This window comes from Pongo pygmaeus, chromosome 2, assembly GCF_028885625.2.
Source record: "Pongo pygmaeus isolate AG05252 chromosome 2, NHGRI_mPonPyg2-v2.0_pri, whole genome shotgun sequence".
In the NCBI taxonomy this organism is placed as follows: domain Eukaryota; kingdom Metazoa; phylum Chordata; class Mammalia; order Primates; family Hominidae; genus Pongo; species Pongo pygmaeus.
This window is the reverse complement of record NC_085930.1, coordinates 46,373,358-46,392,801: the sequence shown is the minus strand read 5'-3', so window position 1 is coordinate 46,392,801 and position 19,444 is coordinate 46,373,358. Positions and strand designations below refer to the sequence as shown.

Here is a 19,444-nt window from a genome sequence, read left to right as displayed (position 1 = left end):
CTGAGGCAGGAGAATGGCATGAACCCAGGAGGCGGAGGTTGCAGTGAGCTGAGATCGCGCCACTACACTCCAGCCCGGGCGACAGAGCAAGACTCTGTCACAAAAAAAAAAAAAAAAAAAGAAACAAGTAGGGGCCGGGCATGGTGGCTCACACCTGTAATCCCACCACTTTGGGAGACCAAGGTGGGAGGATCATCTGAGGTCAGGAGTTTGAGACCAGCCTGGCCAACATGGTGAAACCCCGTCTCTACCAAAAAAAAAAAAAAAAAAAAAAAAATTAGCCAGGCATGATGGCATGTGCCTGTAGTCCCAACTACTTGAGAGGCAGAGGCAGGAGAATTGCTTGAGCCCGAGAGGCAGAGGTTGCAGTGAGCCGAGATCGCACCACTGCACTCCAGCCTCGGCCACAGAGCAAGACGTTGTCTCAAAAAAGAAAAAAAAAAGAAGGATATCTAGATGCTATATGGAAGTATCGCAAATATATATATATATATATATATTTATTATTTTTTTGAGATGGAGTTTTGCTATTGTTGCCCAGGCTGGAGTGCAATGGTGCAATCTCAGCTCACCACAACCTCCTCCTCCTGGGTTCAAGCGATTCTCCTGACTCAGCCTCCTGAGTAGCTGGGATTACAGGCATGTGCCACCTCACCCGGCTAATTTTGTATTTTTAGTAGATTAGTAGAGATGGGGTTTCTCCATGTCGAACTCCTGACCTCAGGTGATCTGCCCACCTCGGCTTCCCAAAGTGCTGGGATTACAGGCGTGAGCCACCGTACCCGGCCGCCAAGATATATTTTTAAATGTAAGGAAATACAAAATCCTTTTGTCTGTTTGTCTGTTTTTTCTTTTGAGACAGAATCTCACTCTGTTGCCCAAGCTGGAGTGCAGTGGCAGGATCTCACTTCACTGCAGTCTCTGCCTCCCAGGTTCAAGCAATTCTCTTGTCTCAGCCTACTGAGTAGCTGGCATTACACGTGTGCGCCACCATGCCTGGCTAATGTTTTTGTAATTTTGATAGAGACGGGATTTTGGCCAGGCTGGTCTCAAATTCCTGACCTCAAGTGTCTGCCCACCTCGGCCTCCCAAAGTGCTGGGATTATAGGCATGAGCCACTGCGCCTGGCCTTGTCTGAGTTTTTAAAAAAGATGTATATAGGCATGTATTGGACATGAGAATAAAGGAATACTTAAACATAACGTACAATCTTTTTGAAAAAGCTTAGGAATACAATTTACTGGAAGTGTGACACCAAAACTCAATCAAGTGACATTCCTCTCTTGACCTATTATTTAGAATAATTCGTAGTTGTGGTAAACAGAGTAAAGAATAACATTAAAATCCAAAACCTTTACAAAATCTTGAAGGCCTTCTCTGGCCTCTTCTACTACTCTTCCCATATGTACTCCACTGTAGCTCGGCTCACCTCCTTACCATTCCTCCAACGTGCCGAGCCTAGCTTGGCTGAGGGCCCTGCCCTTCTGATCCTGCTGTCTGGACTCCCTTTTCCCATATATCTGCAGGGCCTGCTTCCTTTCACTTCCTTCCAGTTTTTGCTCAGGTATCACCTTATTCAGGGCCCTTCCCCAACCTCCATATACAACAAATGTTCTCAGTGTCTTAGTTCAGGCTGCTACAACAAAAATGCCATAGACTGGGTAACTTTAATTTCTCACAGTTCTGGAAGCTGGGAAGTCCAATATCAAGTGCCAGCCAATTCACTTCCTGGCGATGACCCACTTCCTAGTTATGTCCTCAAGTGGCAGACAGAGAGAGAGATCATCTCTGTCTCTTCTTATAGGGCACTAATCCCATCATGAGGGCTCCACCTTCATGACCTAATTACCTCCCAAAAATCATCACATCGGGGATAAGGGTTTAGACATATGAATTTTAGGGGGCACAAACATTCAGTCCATTGCACAAAGTAACCTCCACCATCACTCTAGCTCCCTCTTTACCCTGCTTTATATTTCTTCATAGCATTCCTGTGTGTGTGTGTGTGTGTGTGTGTGTGTGTATTCTTCAAGGACAGGGACTTTGTTTGTTTTACTATTATATCCCCAGTGCCTAGAACAGAGCCTGCCACTCATTAGCTGCCCAATAACCATTTAATAAATGAAAATATACAGTAGAAGCTTTTGAATATGGTGCCTGTTTTAAATTTTGAGAAGATAAATATCATATATGTGATAAAGACAAAGCTTAAAGTTTCATATGGCAAGTTCTTACCCTTCAGTGAAACTTGTAAATTTTTAAAACTTTCTTGGACAGAGCAAGAATATGATCCTGGACCAAGCCTTTAAATATATAACAGAATTGAAAAGGCAAAATGATGAACTCCTGCTTAATGGAGGAAACAATGAACAAGGTAAAGATTTAAAAGTTCTTACTTTTTGTTGTATTTTAAAATGTTTAGGTGTTTATGTCACAGTGAAATTTATATTATGACAGAAAGCTTTTTGGCCCCAAGACATTATTAAGACCCTGCATTCAGTGGGTCTGGAAGAATAATGTTACCAGTAAATTCATTTTAGTCTAACTCTTTCTCCTCTGTGAGCACCTCTTATCTTGCAGGCATACATAGTTTTGACTTTGAACTCTTCTGTGTATTTCATGTTTGCCTAACTCATGATACTGGTAATGCTAAATCGCCTTTATTCCAGTTGGACATTGCAGTTAGGGCAATCCCATAAGAAGATGTAAGTGGGGGAGTTCTGCTCAGTGAAATTTAAAAAGATTAGGATATGCCTGTGCCAAGACTTAACTATGCATTAACAAAAAAGGCCAAAACATTCATTTTGTTTATACTACTTTTAATGTGTGCATCAAACTGCCTGATCATTTAATGATACTTGATTCTTAGATAAAGGTGACTTTTTAATGCCATCAAATGAGTTCTCTTTTTCCATTAGCATTGGAGAGAAAGTTTCCTTATAGCAGTGGGAAAAAAATATTCCAGGCAAGTGTAAAGCTCAGGGTAGGCCAGTTTGAAATTGTCTTTTATTTATGCCCCTGACAAGTGCAAGGAGAGAATTTCCTGTGACAACTCAGTAGGCCACCTTAAAAGGAGAGAAAAAAGGGCAGAATTGCCTGAGGTAAAGTCAGTGCTGGGCTGTGTTTATTGTAATGGATGGGAAAGATATTGGAAAGCCTACCTAGGAGGTCAGCATTCAGAATTCTCCTTGTTTACTTTTAGTTAAATATTAGCAGCTTCCCCCCTCACCTAGTTTAGCTGGTGTTTATGTCCCAGGTCTTTTTGTGATGCCGTCAGATAGATAAATGATCCATGTTTAGCAACTATTTGAGGCACCCCACAGAAGGGGTGTAAGACAGAATGATGAGTAGACTTTTCTAATGAAGGCTCTTTTGATTTCAAAGCACAGAGGCTGAGACAATCAAGTTACCTTAGGAAAAAGGGAAATTGTTGAAAAATATAAGTTGCAGGGGACTCAGAAAAAGCTGACCAGACAGGCCAGGGGTTAGGGGTGGGATCTAAGGCAGCCTAAATCTGTGTTTGTTATTTCTGTCATGATCGTTATTTCTCTGGTTCTTTTTCTGTGCGTCTGCTCTATCCTCTTTTTTTCTCTCAGTGGCTTCTTCCATATGCTCACTGTGCATGTATCTAGTAGCCAAAGCAATGGCCTTGGACTCAGGCCCTCCTAGGTTTGAGTCTCAGCTTCATTTACTCACTCAGTACCCTTTGGTCAGTTACTTAGCCTCTCCAAGTCCCAGTTTCCCTATGTTAAAATGAGGATAATCATAGTATCTACCTGGCTGAATTTAGGCAAATTATGTAACTGCTCTGGACCTGTTTCTCACATCTAAAAGTGGTGATAATAAAATATAAATTGCCATCTCATGGTTCTTATGAGGATTAAAAGAGATAATACAAGAACTTAGATTAAAGCCTAGCACAGAGTAATTGCTTGATAAATGTTAGCTGTTATAGTTGTTGTTGTTATCAAATGAAACAAGGAATGAAATGTGCCAGGTAGTAAAGGTGCAATAAGTGAGAACCATGATTATTATCTGGTCCATAATGATTGTTCTTTAATTTCTACTGTCCATGGACACTGGTATCTTTCTTTTGTCTCTTAGTTTTAAACTAAGAAAAATGATCTGCTAGTTTCAGCTCGTCTTTGTTGGAATGGAACTTTTCATTTCAGGCTCCCTCACAGGGTATTAGCCTGGAGAATAGGATGCTTTGGAAAAGGAATGAGAATACTCTCCACTGTTTCAAGGCAGATGGGGATGTGTGGGGTCACAGAGCATATACCAACAGCTAAGCCTGCCCCATTAGTGGTACTCATAGGTGAAGCTATCTACCTTAGAAAGGAGGGCTGTGACAATGCCCTCACTGCTCAGTAGCATACCTGCATTGTCCCTACCAAGCAAAGTGCAGGTTCTATTGTTGATGCTTTCTTTGGTGCACTTTGGTGCCACTTTGCTTCTTACGTGTTCTATTCCTTTTTGTCTCAATTGTTTCAAAGGATAAAATAGAAACTAAAGCCATTTATAAAAGAGACTGTCGGCTGGGCATGGTGGCTCATGCCTGTAATCCCAGCACTTTGGGAGGCCAAGGCGGGCAGATCACTTGAGGTCAGGAGTTAAAGACCAGCCTGGCCAACATGGCGAAACCCCGAATCTACTAAAAATATGAAAATTAGCTGGGAGTGTTGGTGCGCACCTGCAATCTCAGCTACTCGGGAGGTTGAGGCAGGAGAACTGCTTGAACCTGGGAGGTGGAGGTTGCAGTGAGCCGAGATCGCACCACTGCACTCCAGCCTGGGTCACAGAGCAAGACTCTGTCTCAAAAAAAATAAAAGAAAATAAAAAATAAAGAGACTGTCTGTTACTATCACAGGTAATGTTGGCTGCTGCAGCATTTAAATGGCATATTGATATTCAATGTTATTTTGCTAGCATGTTACCATGATATCAGTATGTCTTCCCTTACTTCACCTGTGTAGCTGCCCTACTGGAAATTTTTGAATTGGGAATTTTGAGGTTTCTACATTATGAGTAATTTTTCAGTTGACCTTTAAAAATTTATAATTTTTAAAGGAGGGCAGAGGGATTAAAATATCATTCTAAAAAGAAAAAAGAAGTTGTATTAGAAAAGAGCTGAAGAGTCTCAGTTGAGGTATTTAGAATGCTAGAATTAGAATTCAGTAGTTTAGTATACAGTTCTTTATCAAGTCATTGTAAAGACTGACATTCTCAGGTATTTATAAATTTTTGTTTTTAATATTATAGCTGAAGAAATAAAAAAGCTACGGAAACAACTGGAAGAAATCCAAAAAGAAAATGGCCGATATATTGAATTACTGAAAGCTAATGACATATGCTTATATGATGACCCCACAATTCACTGGAAAGGAAATCTTAAAAACTCAAAGGTCTCTGTTGTTATTCCTAGTGACCAAGTTCAAAAAAATATCATTGTTTATTCCAACGGGAATCAGCCTGGTGGAAACAGCCAGGGAACAGCTGTTCAGGGGATAACTTTTAATGTTAGTCATAATTTACAAAAGCAGACTGCCAATGTGGTGCCAGTGCAGAGGACTTGCAATCTTGTGACTCCTGTATCTATTTCTGGAGTTTACCCTTCTGAAAACAAGCCATGGCATCAGACCACAGTTCCTGCATTGGCTACCAACCAGCCTGTTCCTCTTTGTCTTCCTGCTGCCATTTCTGCTCAGAGTATTCTCGAGCTTCCCACCTCTGAAAGCGAATCAAATGTGCTGGGTGCCACTAGTGGCTCACTGATTGCTGTTTCAGTTGGATCCGAGCCTCACCAACATCATTCTTTGCACACATGTCTAAATGATCAAAATTCTTTTGAAAATAAGAATGGACAAGAGAACCCCAAATTATTGAAGAAAATGACCCCTTGTGTTACAAACATCCCCCACAGCTCCTCAGCAACTGCCACTAAAGTGCACCATGGAAACAAGTCCTGCCTGAGCATACAGGACTTCAGAGGTGATTTTCAGAACACTTTTGTTGTTTCAGTTAACACCACAGTCTGCTCGCAGCCTCCCAGAACTGCAGATGATTCTTCTCCAATGATCATTAGTAAGAGTGCAGACTTGACAAGTACAGCTACAGTGGTGGCATCATCTGCCCCTGGAGTAGGGAAGGCCACCATTCCTGTAAGCACTCTTTCGGGAAACCCTTTGGACAATGGTTGGACTCTTTCTTGTTCTTTGCCTTCTTCAAGTGTTAGTACTTCAGATTTGAAAAACATTAATAGCCTTACACGAATTTCTTCAGCTGGAAACACGCAGACAACGTGGACTACTTTGCAACTGGCGGGAAACACTATTCAGCCCTTAAGCCAGACACCATCTTCTGCTGTGACTCCAGTATTAAATGAGTCTGGTACTAGCCCCACCACAAGCAACCACAGTAGACATGTGGCTACAGGCATCAACTTGAATAATTCCTTTCCAGCAGATGGGCAGCCAGTTGAGCAAGTAGTTGTAACATTGCCTTCTTGTCCATCTTTACCTATGCAGCCACTAATTGCCCAGCCACAAGTTAAATCTCAGCCTCCCAAAAATATCCTTCCACTGAATTCAGCAATGCAAGTGATTCAGATGGCTCAGCCAGTTGGGTCAGCTGTTAATGCAGCTCCAGCTAATCAAAATGTTATAATTCTTCAGCCACCCAGCACCACCCCATGCCCAACAGTGATGAGGGCAGAAGTTCCCAACCAAACAGTAGGTCAACAGATAGTAATCATACAGGCTGCTAATCAGAATCCTTTGCCACTCCTCCCTGCCCCACCTCCTGGTTCTGTTCGACTCCCTATCAATGGAGCCAATACTGTAATAGGGTCTAATAATTCAGTGCAAAATGTTCCAACACCACAGACTTTTGGAGGAAAGCATCTTGTCCACATATTACCAAGACCTTCATCTTTATCAGCGTCTAACTCAACACAAACTTTTTCTGTTACCATGTCAAACCAACAGCCTCAAACCATTTCTTTAAATGGACAGCTCTTTGCTTTGCAGCCTGTGATGTCTTCATCAGGAACTACAAATCAAACCCCTATGCAAATTATTCAACCCACCACCAGCGAAGATCCAAATACCAATGTTGCCCTGAATACATTTGGTGCTTTGGCCAGCCTCAATCAAAGCATATCACAGATGGCTGGGCAAAGCTGTGTACAGTTGTCTATTAGCCAGCCTGCCAATGCTCAAACTGCTGCAAATAGTCAAACCACTACAGCTAACTGTGTTTCATTAACAACAACTGCAGCACCTCCTGTGACAACAGATAGTTCAGCCACACTAGCTAGTACTTATAATCTAGTGAGTACTTCCTCAATGAACACTGTTGCTTGTTTGCCTAACATGAAATCTAAAAGGTTGAATAAGAAGCCAGGTGCCAGGAAACACTTAGCAGCAAACAAGTCAGCGTGTCCCCTGAATTCAGTCAGAGATGTGAGCAAGTTAGACTGCCCCATCACTGAAGGCTCAGCAGAGCCATCCTGTAATGATGGACTGCTAGAAAGCTTCCCTGCTGTGTTACCATCTGTCTCTATGTCCCAGGCAAATAGTGTGAGTGTTTCTGCTTCACATTCTTTGGGTGTTCTAAGCTCTGAATCATTAATACCTGAGTCTGTATCGAAATCTAAGTCAGCAGAAAAGTCCAGCCCACCCTCCCAAGAATCTGTAATGAGTGAACATTTTGCAATGGCCACAGCAAAATCCAAAGATTCTACCCCTAATCTACAACAAGAGACATCTCAGGATAAACCACCAAGTAGTTTAGCATTATCAGATGCTGCCAAACCCTGCACTTCAGCCAATGTATTGATTCCATCTCCAAGTGATCCTCACATTTTGGTTTCTCAGGTTTCTGGTTTGTCATCTACAACAAGCACTACAAGTACTGACTGTGTTTCTGAGGTAGAAATCATTGCTGAACCTTGCAGAGTTGAGCAAGATTCATCAGATACAATGCAAACCACAGGTCTCTTAAAGGGGCAAGGTTTAACTACATTGCTATCTGATCTTGCTAAAAAAAAAAACCCTCAGAAATCATCTCTTTCTGATCAGATGGATCATCCTGACTTTTCTTCAGAAAATCCTAAAATAGTTGATTCAAGTGTGAATTTACATCCCAAACAGGAACTATTACTGATGAACAATGATGATAGAGATCCTCCACAGCATCATTCCTGCCTCCCTGATCAAGAGGTTATTAATGGTTCTTTGATCACCGGTAGACAGGCCGACTCTCCCATGTCAACCAGCTCTGGCAGTAGTCGTAGTTTCTCAGTTGCATCCATGCTTCCTGAAACAACAAGAGAAGATGTGACCAGCAATGCAACAACTAATACATGTGACAGCTGTACCTTTGTAGAGCAAACTGATATAGTAGCTCTTGCAGCAAGAGCTATTTTTGACCAGGAGAACCTTGAGAAGGGAAGAGTTGGCCTCCAGGCTGATATAAGAGAAGTTGCTTCAAAGCCTTCTGAAGCATCATTGTTAGAGGGACACCCACCTTTCAAATCACAGATACCTAAAGAGAATGGCACAGGACAGGCAGAAGCAACATCAAATGAATTTAATTCTCAGGGTTCAATTGAAGCAACTGTGGAGAGGACCCTTGAAAAACCAAGTTGTTCTCTAGGAATTAAAACATCAAATGCATCTTTACAGGATTCAACTTCTCAGCCACCAAGCATCACCAGTTTAAGCGTGAATAATCTTATCCATCAGAGCAGCATCAGCCATCCTCTGGCCAGCTGTGCGGGTTTATCCCCAACCTCAGAGCAAACAACTGTGCCTGCAACGGTTAATCTGACCATTTCATCTAGCTCCTATGGCAGTCAACCTCCTGGACCATCTCTGATGACCGAATATTCCCAAGAACAGCTAAATACTATGACTAGTACCATACCAAATTCACAGATTCAAGAGCCACTCTTAAAGCCAAGTCATGAAAGCCGTAAGGATTCTGCTAAGCGTGCTGTCCAAGATGACCTTTTACTGTCTTCAGCTAAACGTCAAAAGCACTGTCAGCCAGCCCCCCTTAGGCTTGAAAGTATGTCCCTGATGAGTAGAACTCCAGACACCATTTCTGATCAAACTCAAATAATGGTCAGTCAGATCCCTCCTAATTCTTCAAACTCAGTTGTGCCTGTTAGCAACCCAGCTCATGGAGATGGCCTTACACGATTATTTCCACCTAGCAACAACTTTGTGGCTCCTGCATTGAGGCAAACTGAAGTTCAGTGTGGTTCTCAGCCTTCAGTTGCTGAACAGCAGCAAACCCAGGCAAGTCAGCATCTACAGGCCCTGCAGCAGCATGTTCCAGCTCAAGGTGTATCTCACCTTCATAGTAACCATCTATACATAAAGCAGCAGCAGCAGCAGCAGCAACAACAACAACAAGCAGGGCAATTAAGAGAGAGGCATCACTTATATCAAATGCAGCATCATGTACCTCATGCAGAGAGCTCTGTCCACTCTCAGCCCCATAATGTCCACCAACAGAGGACTCTGCAACAGGAAGTTCAGATGCAGAAAAAGAGGAATCTTGTTCAGGGCACCCAGACCTCTCAGCTTTCCTTACAACCGAAGCACCATGGAACTGACCAATCCCGATCCAAGAGTGGCCAGCCACATCCCCACCATCAGCAGATGCAGCAACAAATGCAGCAACACTTTGGAAGCTCCCAGACAGAGAAGAGCTGTGAAAACCCTTCAACTAGTCGGAACCATCATAACCATCCCCAGAACCATCTCAATCAAGATATTATGCACCAACAGCAGGAAGTTGGAAGCAGACAGCAAGGTTCAGGGGTTTCATCTGAACATGTATCTGGGCATAATCCAATGCAGAGGCTTTTGACATCAAGAGGCTTAGAGCAGCAAATAGTGTCCCAACCAAGTATTGTGACTAGATCTTCAGACATGACCTGTACTCCACACAGGCCAGAGAGAAATAGAGTTTCAAGTTATTCTGCTGAGGCACTCATTGGAAAGACATCTTCTAATTCAGAGCAGAGAATGGGGATATCAATTCAGGGTTCCAGAGTTTCAGATCAGCTTGAAATGAGAAGCTATCTTGATGTTCCCAGAAATAAGAGTTTGGCTATTCATAATATGCAGGGTCGTGTGGACCATACTGTAGCCTCAGATATCCGCCTTTCTGATTGTCAGACGTTTAAACCAAGTGGAGCTAGTCAACAGCCCCAGAGTAATTTTGAAGTACAATCTTCAAGAAACAATGAAATAGGTAACCCTGTATCATCATTGCGGAGTATGCAGTCCCAGGCTTTTCGAATTAGTCAAAACACTGGCCCCCCACCAATTGACCGTCAAAAGAGATTACCTTACCCACCAGTTCAGAGCATCCCAACAGGAAATGGTATTCCATCAAGGGACAGTGAAAATACTTGTCACCAAAGTTTCATGCAGAGCTTACTTGCCCCTCACCTCAGTGATCAGGTCATTGGGAGCCAGAGGTCACTCTCAGAACATCAGAGGAATACACAGTGTGGTACATCTTCTGCAATTGAATATAATTGTCCCCCAACTCATGAAAATGTCCATATTAGAAGAGAGAGTGAGAGTCAGAATAGGGAAAGTTGTGACATGTCGTTAGGTGCAATTAACGCCAGGAACAGCACCTTGAATATTCCTTTTTCAAGTTCCTCTTCCTCAGGAGATATTCAAGGTCGAAACACAAGCCCCAATGTTTCTGTACAGAAATCCAATCCCATGAGGATTACTGACAGTCATGCGACCAAGGGCCACATGAACCCTCCAGTCACAACCAACATGCATGGGGTTGCAAGGCCAGCGTTGCCACATCCATCTGTGTCTCATGGAAATGGCGATCAAGGCCCTGCTGTACGTCAAGCTAATTCTTCAGTTCCCCAGAGATCAAGGCATCCCCTGCAAGACAGCAGTGGTTCCAAAATTCGTCAACCTGAAAGGAATCGTTCTGGAAACCAGAGGCAAAGTACTGTCTTTGATCCAAGTCTTCCCCATCTTCCTCTCTCTACTGGTGGCAGTATGATTCTTGGACGTCAACAACCTGCTACAGAGAAGAGAGGAAGTATTGTTCGTTTCATGCCTGATAGCCCACAAGTACCTAATGATAATTCAGGTCCTGACCAGCATACGCTATCACAAAATTTTGGTTTTTCTTTTATTCCTGAGGGTGGCATGAATCCACCAATAAATGCTAATGCTTCTTTCATTCCACAGGTTACTCAGCCTAGTGCCACTCGAACTCCAGCCCTCATCCCGGTAGATCCACAAAATACTCTGCCCTCCTTCTATCCTCCATACTCTCCTGCTCATCCTACACTGTCCAATGATATTTCAATCCCCTATTTTCCTAATCAGATGTTCTCAAATCCTAGCACAGAGAAGGTAAACAGTGGAAGTTTAAATAACCGATTTGGATCAATTTTATCTCCTCCCAGACCTGTTGGGTTTGCTCAACCAAGTTTTCCTCTTCTGCCAGATATGCCACCAATGCACATGACCAACTCTCACTTATCCAATTTTAATATGACATCTTTGTTTCCAGAAATAGCTACAGCGCTTCCTGATGGCTCAGCAATGTCACCTTTGCTTACAATAGCAAATTCCTCTGCCTCTGACTCTTCCAAGCAGTCCTCAAACAGACCTGCCCATAACATAAGCCATATTCTAGGTCATGACTGCAGTTCAGCTGTTTAAATACTGATAAACGAAATGTAAAGGTAATGAGTGAGATTACAAATGTATTTGTGTGTGCATGCGCACAGACATGTACATGAAGAGAAGGATTGTGTGTGTGTGTGTATAATTAGTTTTCAGTTATCTTCTGAATGTAGGAAAGCCATGTCAGGTGCAGATACTGGGTTGTCAGAAAACAAGTTATCTTTCGTTTTCAACTGCATGGTGTACTTTTTTATTTTCCAAATAGATTTACATTTCAAAGTTGGTATTTCCTAAATACTAATTAGCTGGAAATTGGGGGAGATCATCTTGTCATGTACTGGGTAGTAGGAGGGAGCCTAGACTTTAAACTTGATTGTTGATAACTTATAGAATATATAGTTAAGTTGCTACTGAAAAATATAGGCAGCTTGATAAAACAGTGGCTCATAATCAAGTGCTGGCTAATGTCAGCATCTAGAACAGCTTCTTACCTATGGCAGATGTTGAACTGATGTTGAGTTTAATGTCCGTAGTTAAAGTCAAGCAGTTAGCAAATAAATAAAAGCAATCAGCCTTTATTCTCAAAGTTTGGTTTAGATAGAGACTTCTTTCTAAATTATAACAATCCATAAATTATCTGAATTTTATGTCTTGTTCTTCAAATTAGGGAGCTGTGTTATCCTTTAATGTGCCAAGATTATTTAAAGCAAAGGTCTTCCTTAGACAATTATTTAGCCTTAAATATAGAAAGCTAAAAAGTTAAGTACATACATATTCTCCATTTTGTGCTTGCATTTTGCATCAAGTCATAAGGGTAAAAGCAGTTAGTTGTATTGTGGAGTTTTGCATGGGTGCAGTTAACAATGGATGTTTCATCAACTGAGTTTAGTATTCTCTCTTCATTCTATTTATTTGATCTTGAAATACATTCTTTTGCATTCATTTAAATATTAGGATTGATCAGGAAATAGTGTTTGTAATCTACACATTTATTTGAGCCTTACTTTAAAAATATTTCTGAACAGAGATTTAAGCTCTGTCAGTATTTTCATTTACTGATAGTATTTATATTTTAAATATGGCATTGTATATTACATTATTATCCTTCATGACAGAATTATAATGAGAATATGAATTTGTTATTTTTCTTGTTGGTAGATGTGAAATGGTGCTTCAAAAAATGTGTAGTCTTTCTGTATGTCTCTGTGTGTGTAAGTATGTGTGTGTGTGTACACATATTTTAAAGTATGAATTGGTCCTTTAAAAACAGGCCTGCCATCTGAAAATGGGAAATTGAGACCTGAGACCTGCTAAAGCATAGAAGAACTTGATATAGGTAGGATTTTTTTTTTTTTTAAATAGATGGAGTCTGGCTCTGTTGCCCAGGCTGGAGTGCAGTGGCACGATCTCAGCTTACTGCAAGCTCCACCTCCCGGGTTCAAGCGATTCTCCTGCCTCAGCCTCCTGAGTAGCTGGGACTACAGGCACGTGCCACCACACCTGGCTAATTTTTTGTATTTTTAGTAGAGATGGGGTTTCACCATGTTAGCCAGGATGGTCTTGATCTCCTGACCTCGTGATCCACCCGCCTCGGCCTCCCAAAGTGCCAGGATTACAGGCATGAGCCACCGTGCTCGGCCTAGGTACGGGTTTTTAAAAGCCCCACAGAAGTTTATAATACATTTAAAAACCCATATTAAAATTTGAAAACTTAAAAACTAAGAAAACAATGGCATATATTCCTTTTCTTAAACCTGTGAAGTCCATTACTTTTTGTTCTTTTTATATTCTGCCAAAAATGGGATGGGGTGGGAGAGATGCACAGAAATTGTTTTATCTGCCTTGTTAACAAAGTGAACTCAAGGACCAGCTTTTCTTTTCTTTCTTCTTTTCTTTTTTTTTGAGACTCTGTCACCCAGGCTAGAGTGTTGTTAGGTGCAATTAACACCAGGAACAGCACCTTGAATATTCCTTTTTCAAATTCCTCTTCCTCAGGAGATATTCAAGGTCACTCTGTCACCCAGGCAGGAGTCTACAGTGGCAGGATCTCGGCTCACTGCAGCCTCTGCCTCCTGGGTTCAAGCAATTCTCGAGCCTCAGCCTCCCGAGTAGCTGGGATTACAGGTCTGTGCCACTACACCTGGCTAATTTTTATATTTTTAGTAGAGACAGGGTTTCACCATCTTGGCCAGGCTGGTCTTGAACTCCTGACATCAGGTGATCCACCCACCTCGGCCTCCCGAAGTCCTGGAATTACAGGCATGAGCCCCCGCTCCCAGCCCCGCCCCCCCCCTTTTTTTTTTTAATCCTAAAAAGCTTCCTAAGGGTTGGTCAGAGCAGTTAACTCCAGTGAATACCTCTTCTAAAGACTCAGCAAAAGGGTCAGTTGTGCCTCTTTAACTGTTCTTACCAAACTCTCCTATCTTTTTCTGCTGCCAACCAAGCAGCCTCCTAGGGACAAAAAAATATACAATATTTTTTTTTTCTTGCTTACAAAGCAAGAACAACCTGTATTTTCTTCCTTCAGAATGGTCTTGGGGAAGAATAGGAGAGCTTCATGAATAAGTTACTCAAGACAACAGATAAACACAGTAGTCAAAACTTTTTATTGAGGAAAAATGTGGCATTTATGGTTTGCTTTTTAATTCTCTTAACTGAATTTTAAGCTGCAACGTTCAAATTTTTCTTTGTACTTGAAAGGTCCAGTCTGCCAGTTTCAAGAAGGACAGTTTTCCATGTGTTTGGCTATTCATTTCCCTCTCTCCCTCTCTCATCTGTCTGTCTCTCACTGCCTCTGTGTCTGTCTCTCATACACACACACACATTCATACACACACACACACACACACACACACACACACACTCTCTACGGTGGCTGTTCTGAAGTACTGGGGACTGCTAGACATAATTGAAAGTAAGGTAACAGGCTAAGGAGAAGCTCAGTTTGAACATTGCAATACAAAGGCCTGAAAGCCTGTGACTTTCAAGTATTTCTGTTGCATTAATTGTATTTTCCTGCTTAGCTGTGTTCAGACATAGTATTTGCATTTCTTGGAGCTTTCATTCCAACAGTGTAACATTTTGATCTTGAAAGAGTCTCAATAAGCCTTATTTGACCATCTGAGGAAAAATGTGACCATCTGTGAATAATTGGCTCCTGCTTACGTGTAGCCCTAATTACTTTACAGATGTATGCATTTGTATGTAAGACTTCAGTTCATACATGGCTTAATTCTGAAAGTGTTCAGACCATAGTACCCTTATTTGATTTAAAAGCATGAATATATGAGATTTACTAGCAGTATTAAGTATTTGATAATTAGAGCTACGTGATTTTTGGGAAGAAATTTGTTGTATCTAGTGTTAATCTGGATATAATTTTTGGTAAAGGGATGGCAGAAAACATAGTCAATTGTGGTTATAATAAATGTAACCTTATTCTTGGCCTGCTCCATGTCCAATAGGGCTCAGGGAAGCTGGTCATTTCCTTAGCGGGATGATTACTTCTTTGCCTTGAAGCATTTATTGGGCCCACCATGTATGGATCAGCGTGTGATAGTAAGTCATACTCCCAAATCAGTGATTCCCAAGTCTTGGCTTTGGGAACCAGTATGCCTCGTATTCTCTTAAAGAGCAACAAGAATTTCTTGAAACAAAATTAGTTCAGAATTGATTTAAATTTTTTAACTTCTGGAAATACATGAAGTTATGTCTGAGTCATGAGTGACAGTCATTGATTAAATCATTTCTCTGTCTCTTTTTTAGCATTGTTGATCACAGAATCAGTTATAAAAAATGGTTAATTCCTTTCAACATTTAACAGTAACTTCTCATGAAGGGAAAAATTCCAGATTCTCTTCATGCGTAAACGTTTAATGTGTCAATCATAGGTGAAAGGAATCTAGTTTGATGTTGTTTCTTTCTTTCTTTTTTTTTTTTTTTTTTTGGAAAATACAAGTTGCTCTGGGATGGCTTATATGTTGTTTTATACCAGTTCAGGAAATTTATTTTTGTTTTTATTGTAAGACCTTTTGGAGTACCAGAGATGGCACCTTTTTTCTAGGTAAGGTGTAGGAATTCCTCAGTGGTCTTGCTTCATAAAATTTAACATATCAGAACTGGGGAAAGAGAAAGGAGGGGGTTATTCTTTTGCAGCATTTTCCAGTCACATATCAGGGTTATATTGAACTGCAACAAAGATCAACTTTTAAAAATTAGCCTTCTTAAAATACAAAATGATTTAAGTATTTTAAAGATAATTTATTTGCCTTGCTCTTGCCTTCTAACATTAGCCATTTCATGGAGAGGCTAAAACTTATACTCCAAAAAATGTGGAAGTACGTTTTAATGGGAGTAAAATTAAAAAATTTTGAGAAAGGGTAAGATCTTATGAATATGCATCTTCTTAGCTTTATCTTCCCTTTGATATGTAGGCACTTACGCTCTTCTATCTGCTCCATGTCAAATAGGGCTCAGGGAAGCCGGTCATTTCCTTAGCGGGATGATTACTCCTTTGCCTTGAAACATTTATTGGGCCCACCATGTATGGATCAGCGTGTGGTAGTGAGTCATACTCCCAAATCAGTGATTCCCAAGTCTTGGCTTAGGGAACCAGTATGCCTCGTATTCTCTTAAAGAGAAACAATAATTTCTTGAAACAAAATTAGTTCAGAATTGATTTAAAATATTTCAATGTGCCATATAGCTCTGTCCCTTGGTTTGGTTGGCCTTGTTTTTTCCTGTGAAGAATGAAAGGGCAAGGGTGATACCAAAATGAAACAGCTTTGGAGCCTGGAAGCCATTTTTGTAATTCTGTTGTCTATATAAATGCTACCTTTGCTTGGAGGTAGTGTGCCTGTGGCTGTGTACATCCAGAGGGCAACAGTAATAGCCAACAACCAGACAAACTAGTGAAGTTAATCTGTGAGTGATGATTTTATGATACCTATATGCAAATTAAAGGCAGAAGTTAGTTTCTTCTCAAGATGTCTTTTTGGCTGAACGTTACCATTTTTCTTTCCCCAGGGTTTGACAGAAAAGGGCCTTTTTTGGATTTAACTATATTCTGTCTGCATTCTATTCTTCATGCATAGGTTTCTACTAGAACCTGTGGAGGGGGGACACCAAATTTAGACTGAGGCAGTCCACGCTGGTAAGAAGCGTGAAGACCTTGTTGGACACAGAGCTTCTAGATCTTTCCACCTGTAGCCTCTACCCTGTTCCTGCACTTTACCTGAAACTGTGCCTCTGGTCTTTAGACCAGCTGTTGGAACATGTCACTCACCCACTCCTCTGTTATAGCAAAGGGCCAGCTGGGATGGTACATGCTGTGTAATCAGACACCTTCTCGACAAGTACAGCTGATGTTTCTCACTGTTGCCTTATCATTCTCTGAGCCATCTTTGATGTTGATTTGTAAAAAAAACAAAAAACTTAGTAACAAAACTCCTGTTAAACTCAGAGCTTGTATGTGGTGGTCATTCAACATCCTTATTTCTAGATTTACACAAACTGTACCAACTGTAATCTTTTTCTGGCATGTGTATGTGGTCAGATGCTTCATAAACATGAGCCAACTTGGGTTGTAAACATTGGGCATAATATACAAATTGGGGAATTTTGGATGACTGCATAATCCTGTCATTAGAGATTTCATAAGACAGAAGATAACTGTTTATTTGTAATTTAACACATTTTTAAAAAAGATGATCTTTAATTTCTTTCCCTCAGTTGTGTATACAGCTATACACCATGCTAACACCATACTATGTCATAGGAACTTAAAGTTAGATGTATCTAAATCCCTTCACTTTTCTGAGACTTCTCTGTGCTCCCACACCTGAAGTCTTCAAATCATTTTTCATCTGTGAAGTCACTGAGGTACTGGGCTTGACTATAGTGGTAACACTTAAGGGGAGTTGAACTATTGATCTTCCAAGAAGAAAGGGACCAGACAGTGTTAAGATGCTGCAGTTGTGTTACTGTGAAGAAAAGATTCGCTTCCACTTTCAGCAGGCTATATAAATATATATACATATATATATTTTCACTTTGGTAAAAAAAAGTTGAAAAATCTGAGGAGAACATAATTACCTTCACAAATTATTTATAGATACACTGGGTGAGAAGCTTACTGTAGGGCAGTCACCCGAAAAAAACTAATTTTAGTGCTTTCAATAGTGTAATATTTGTATCTATTACCATGGCAGCAGTGTCTGCTGCACACTGTGTCCTATTACTGTAAATCTCCTGGTTTATAATTCTTATGGAAACTAATTTGTTTTGTAATGGAATCCAGAGCAGATATGTATAATATGATCAGGATTGTCCTACAGTTGTAAATAAGAATAGGTCCTGTTTATTTTGACATCTTTTTACAAATGCATTGTATTAGGGTGTGAATATTCTGAACCATCCTCTTGTTTAAAGTTTGGAAATTTTTATTGTTAAATGTAACATTTTAATGGTTGTAATAATTATTTGTATAGATATGAATATAGTATTTTATTTAAGAAAATAAACTTTGCATTTTTGCATTGTAAATTCATTCTTCCCTGATCATTGCATGTGCCACTTGCTTGTCTTGCACTGAAGTATTCTATTCAAGTAATCTTTAAATTTTGCTATAACATCTGAAAATAATGCCATGACATATTTGCCATAGGGATTGTGTGCCTGATCAACCAGCAGACCTCAAATCATAATTATGACCAGAACTATATTGTTAGAACAAACTGTATACCTCTATACTCATAAAAAGTAAAATTAGAATTTCAGATCTGGAAGAGTATTTCAAGATGATCCACTTTAAACTCTCTGCTGATTTTATAGTGGAGGAAACTGAAGCACAGAACTTTGAGACAAGTTAGGTCTTTCCCGATAGCTGCCCACATCGCTTAGCAAAACTCACAAGCATGAAGCCTGGAGGCAAAACAATTGCACGGGAACTTGTACAGTATAAAGTGATGTAAAGTTTAAATGCCCATACATCAGACAATTTATTGTTTGGGCTGGCCTACAGGTGTGGTAAAAATGATAAGGAAATGATAAAATTCAGGATAATGGCTACTTAGAAAAGGATAAAGGGGGATGATATCAAGGAGGGAGGAGTACTTCAAAGTGTTGTTATATTCTATTGCACTGGGTAGCAGATGCTCAGGTGTTGATCTCATTTATGCCTGAAGTCTGTTCTATGAATGTCTAAAATATATCCTAATGTTTTAAAAGGTAAAATGGCCAGGCACGGTAGCTCACACCTGTAATCCCAGCACTCTGGGAGGCCAAGGTGGGTGGGTCACTTGAGGTCAGGGGTTCGAGATCAGCCTGTCCAACATGGTGAAACCCCATCTCTACTAAAAATACAAAAATTATTGTATTTTTACAATACAATTGGGTGTGGTGGCATATGCCTGTAATCCCAGCTACTCGGGAGGCTGGGGCAGGAGAATTGCTTGAACTTGGGAGGCAGAAGTTGCAGTGAGCCAAGATTGTACCACTGCACTCCAGCCTGGGCGACAGAGCAAGACTCTGTCTCAAAATAAATAAATAAAAATAAAAGGTAAAATGAGGACCTTAGACACCACTTATTCTCACATATACTCCAGGAAATTAAAGCTCACAATATTTTCCTTGACCTATCTTCTTGGGACTTCAGATTAAAAGTGGTATTCTGACTGTGAAGGGCTAACTTCCTACTATTGCATACCACCTCCCATTCAGATGTTATAGACGGAACATACATTTTGATTATACAG

General features: G+C 40.7%; 1 protein-coding gene across 3 annotated transcripts in view; it reads left to right on the top strand.

Moving 5' to 3' along the window:
• Positions 1–18,233, top strand: part of USF3 (upstream transcription factor family member 3) — a 47,891-nt gene extending 29,658 nt beyond the window's left edge. For all 3 annotated transcript variants that reach the window (XM_054480695.2, XM_054480696.2, XM_063661645.1), the window contains 2 exons: positions 2,278–2,374; positions 5,263–18,233. In XM_054480695.2, coding sequence (XP_054336670.1) covers positions 2,278–2,374; positions 5,263–11,726 — 6,561 coding nt within the window. In that variant the 3' untranslated portion in view covers positions 11,727–18,233. The remainder of the gene's footprint in view (positions 1–2,277; positions 2,375–5,262) is intronic.
• Positions 18,234–19,444: the final 1,211 nt, after the last annotated feature.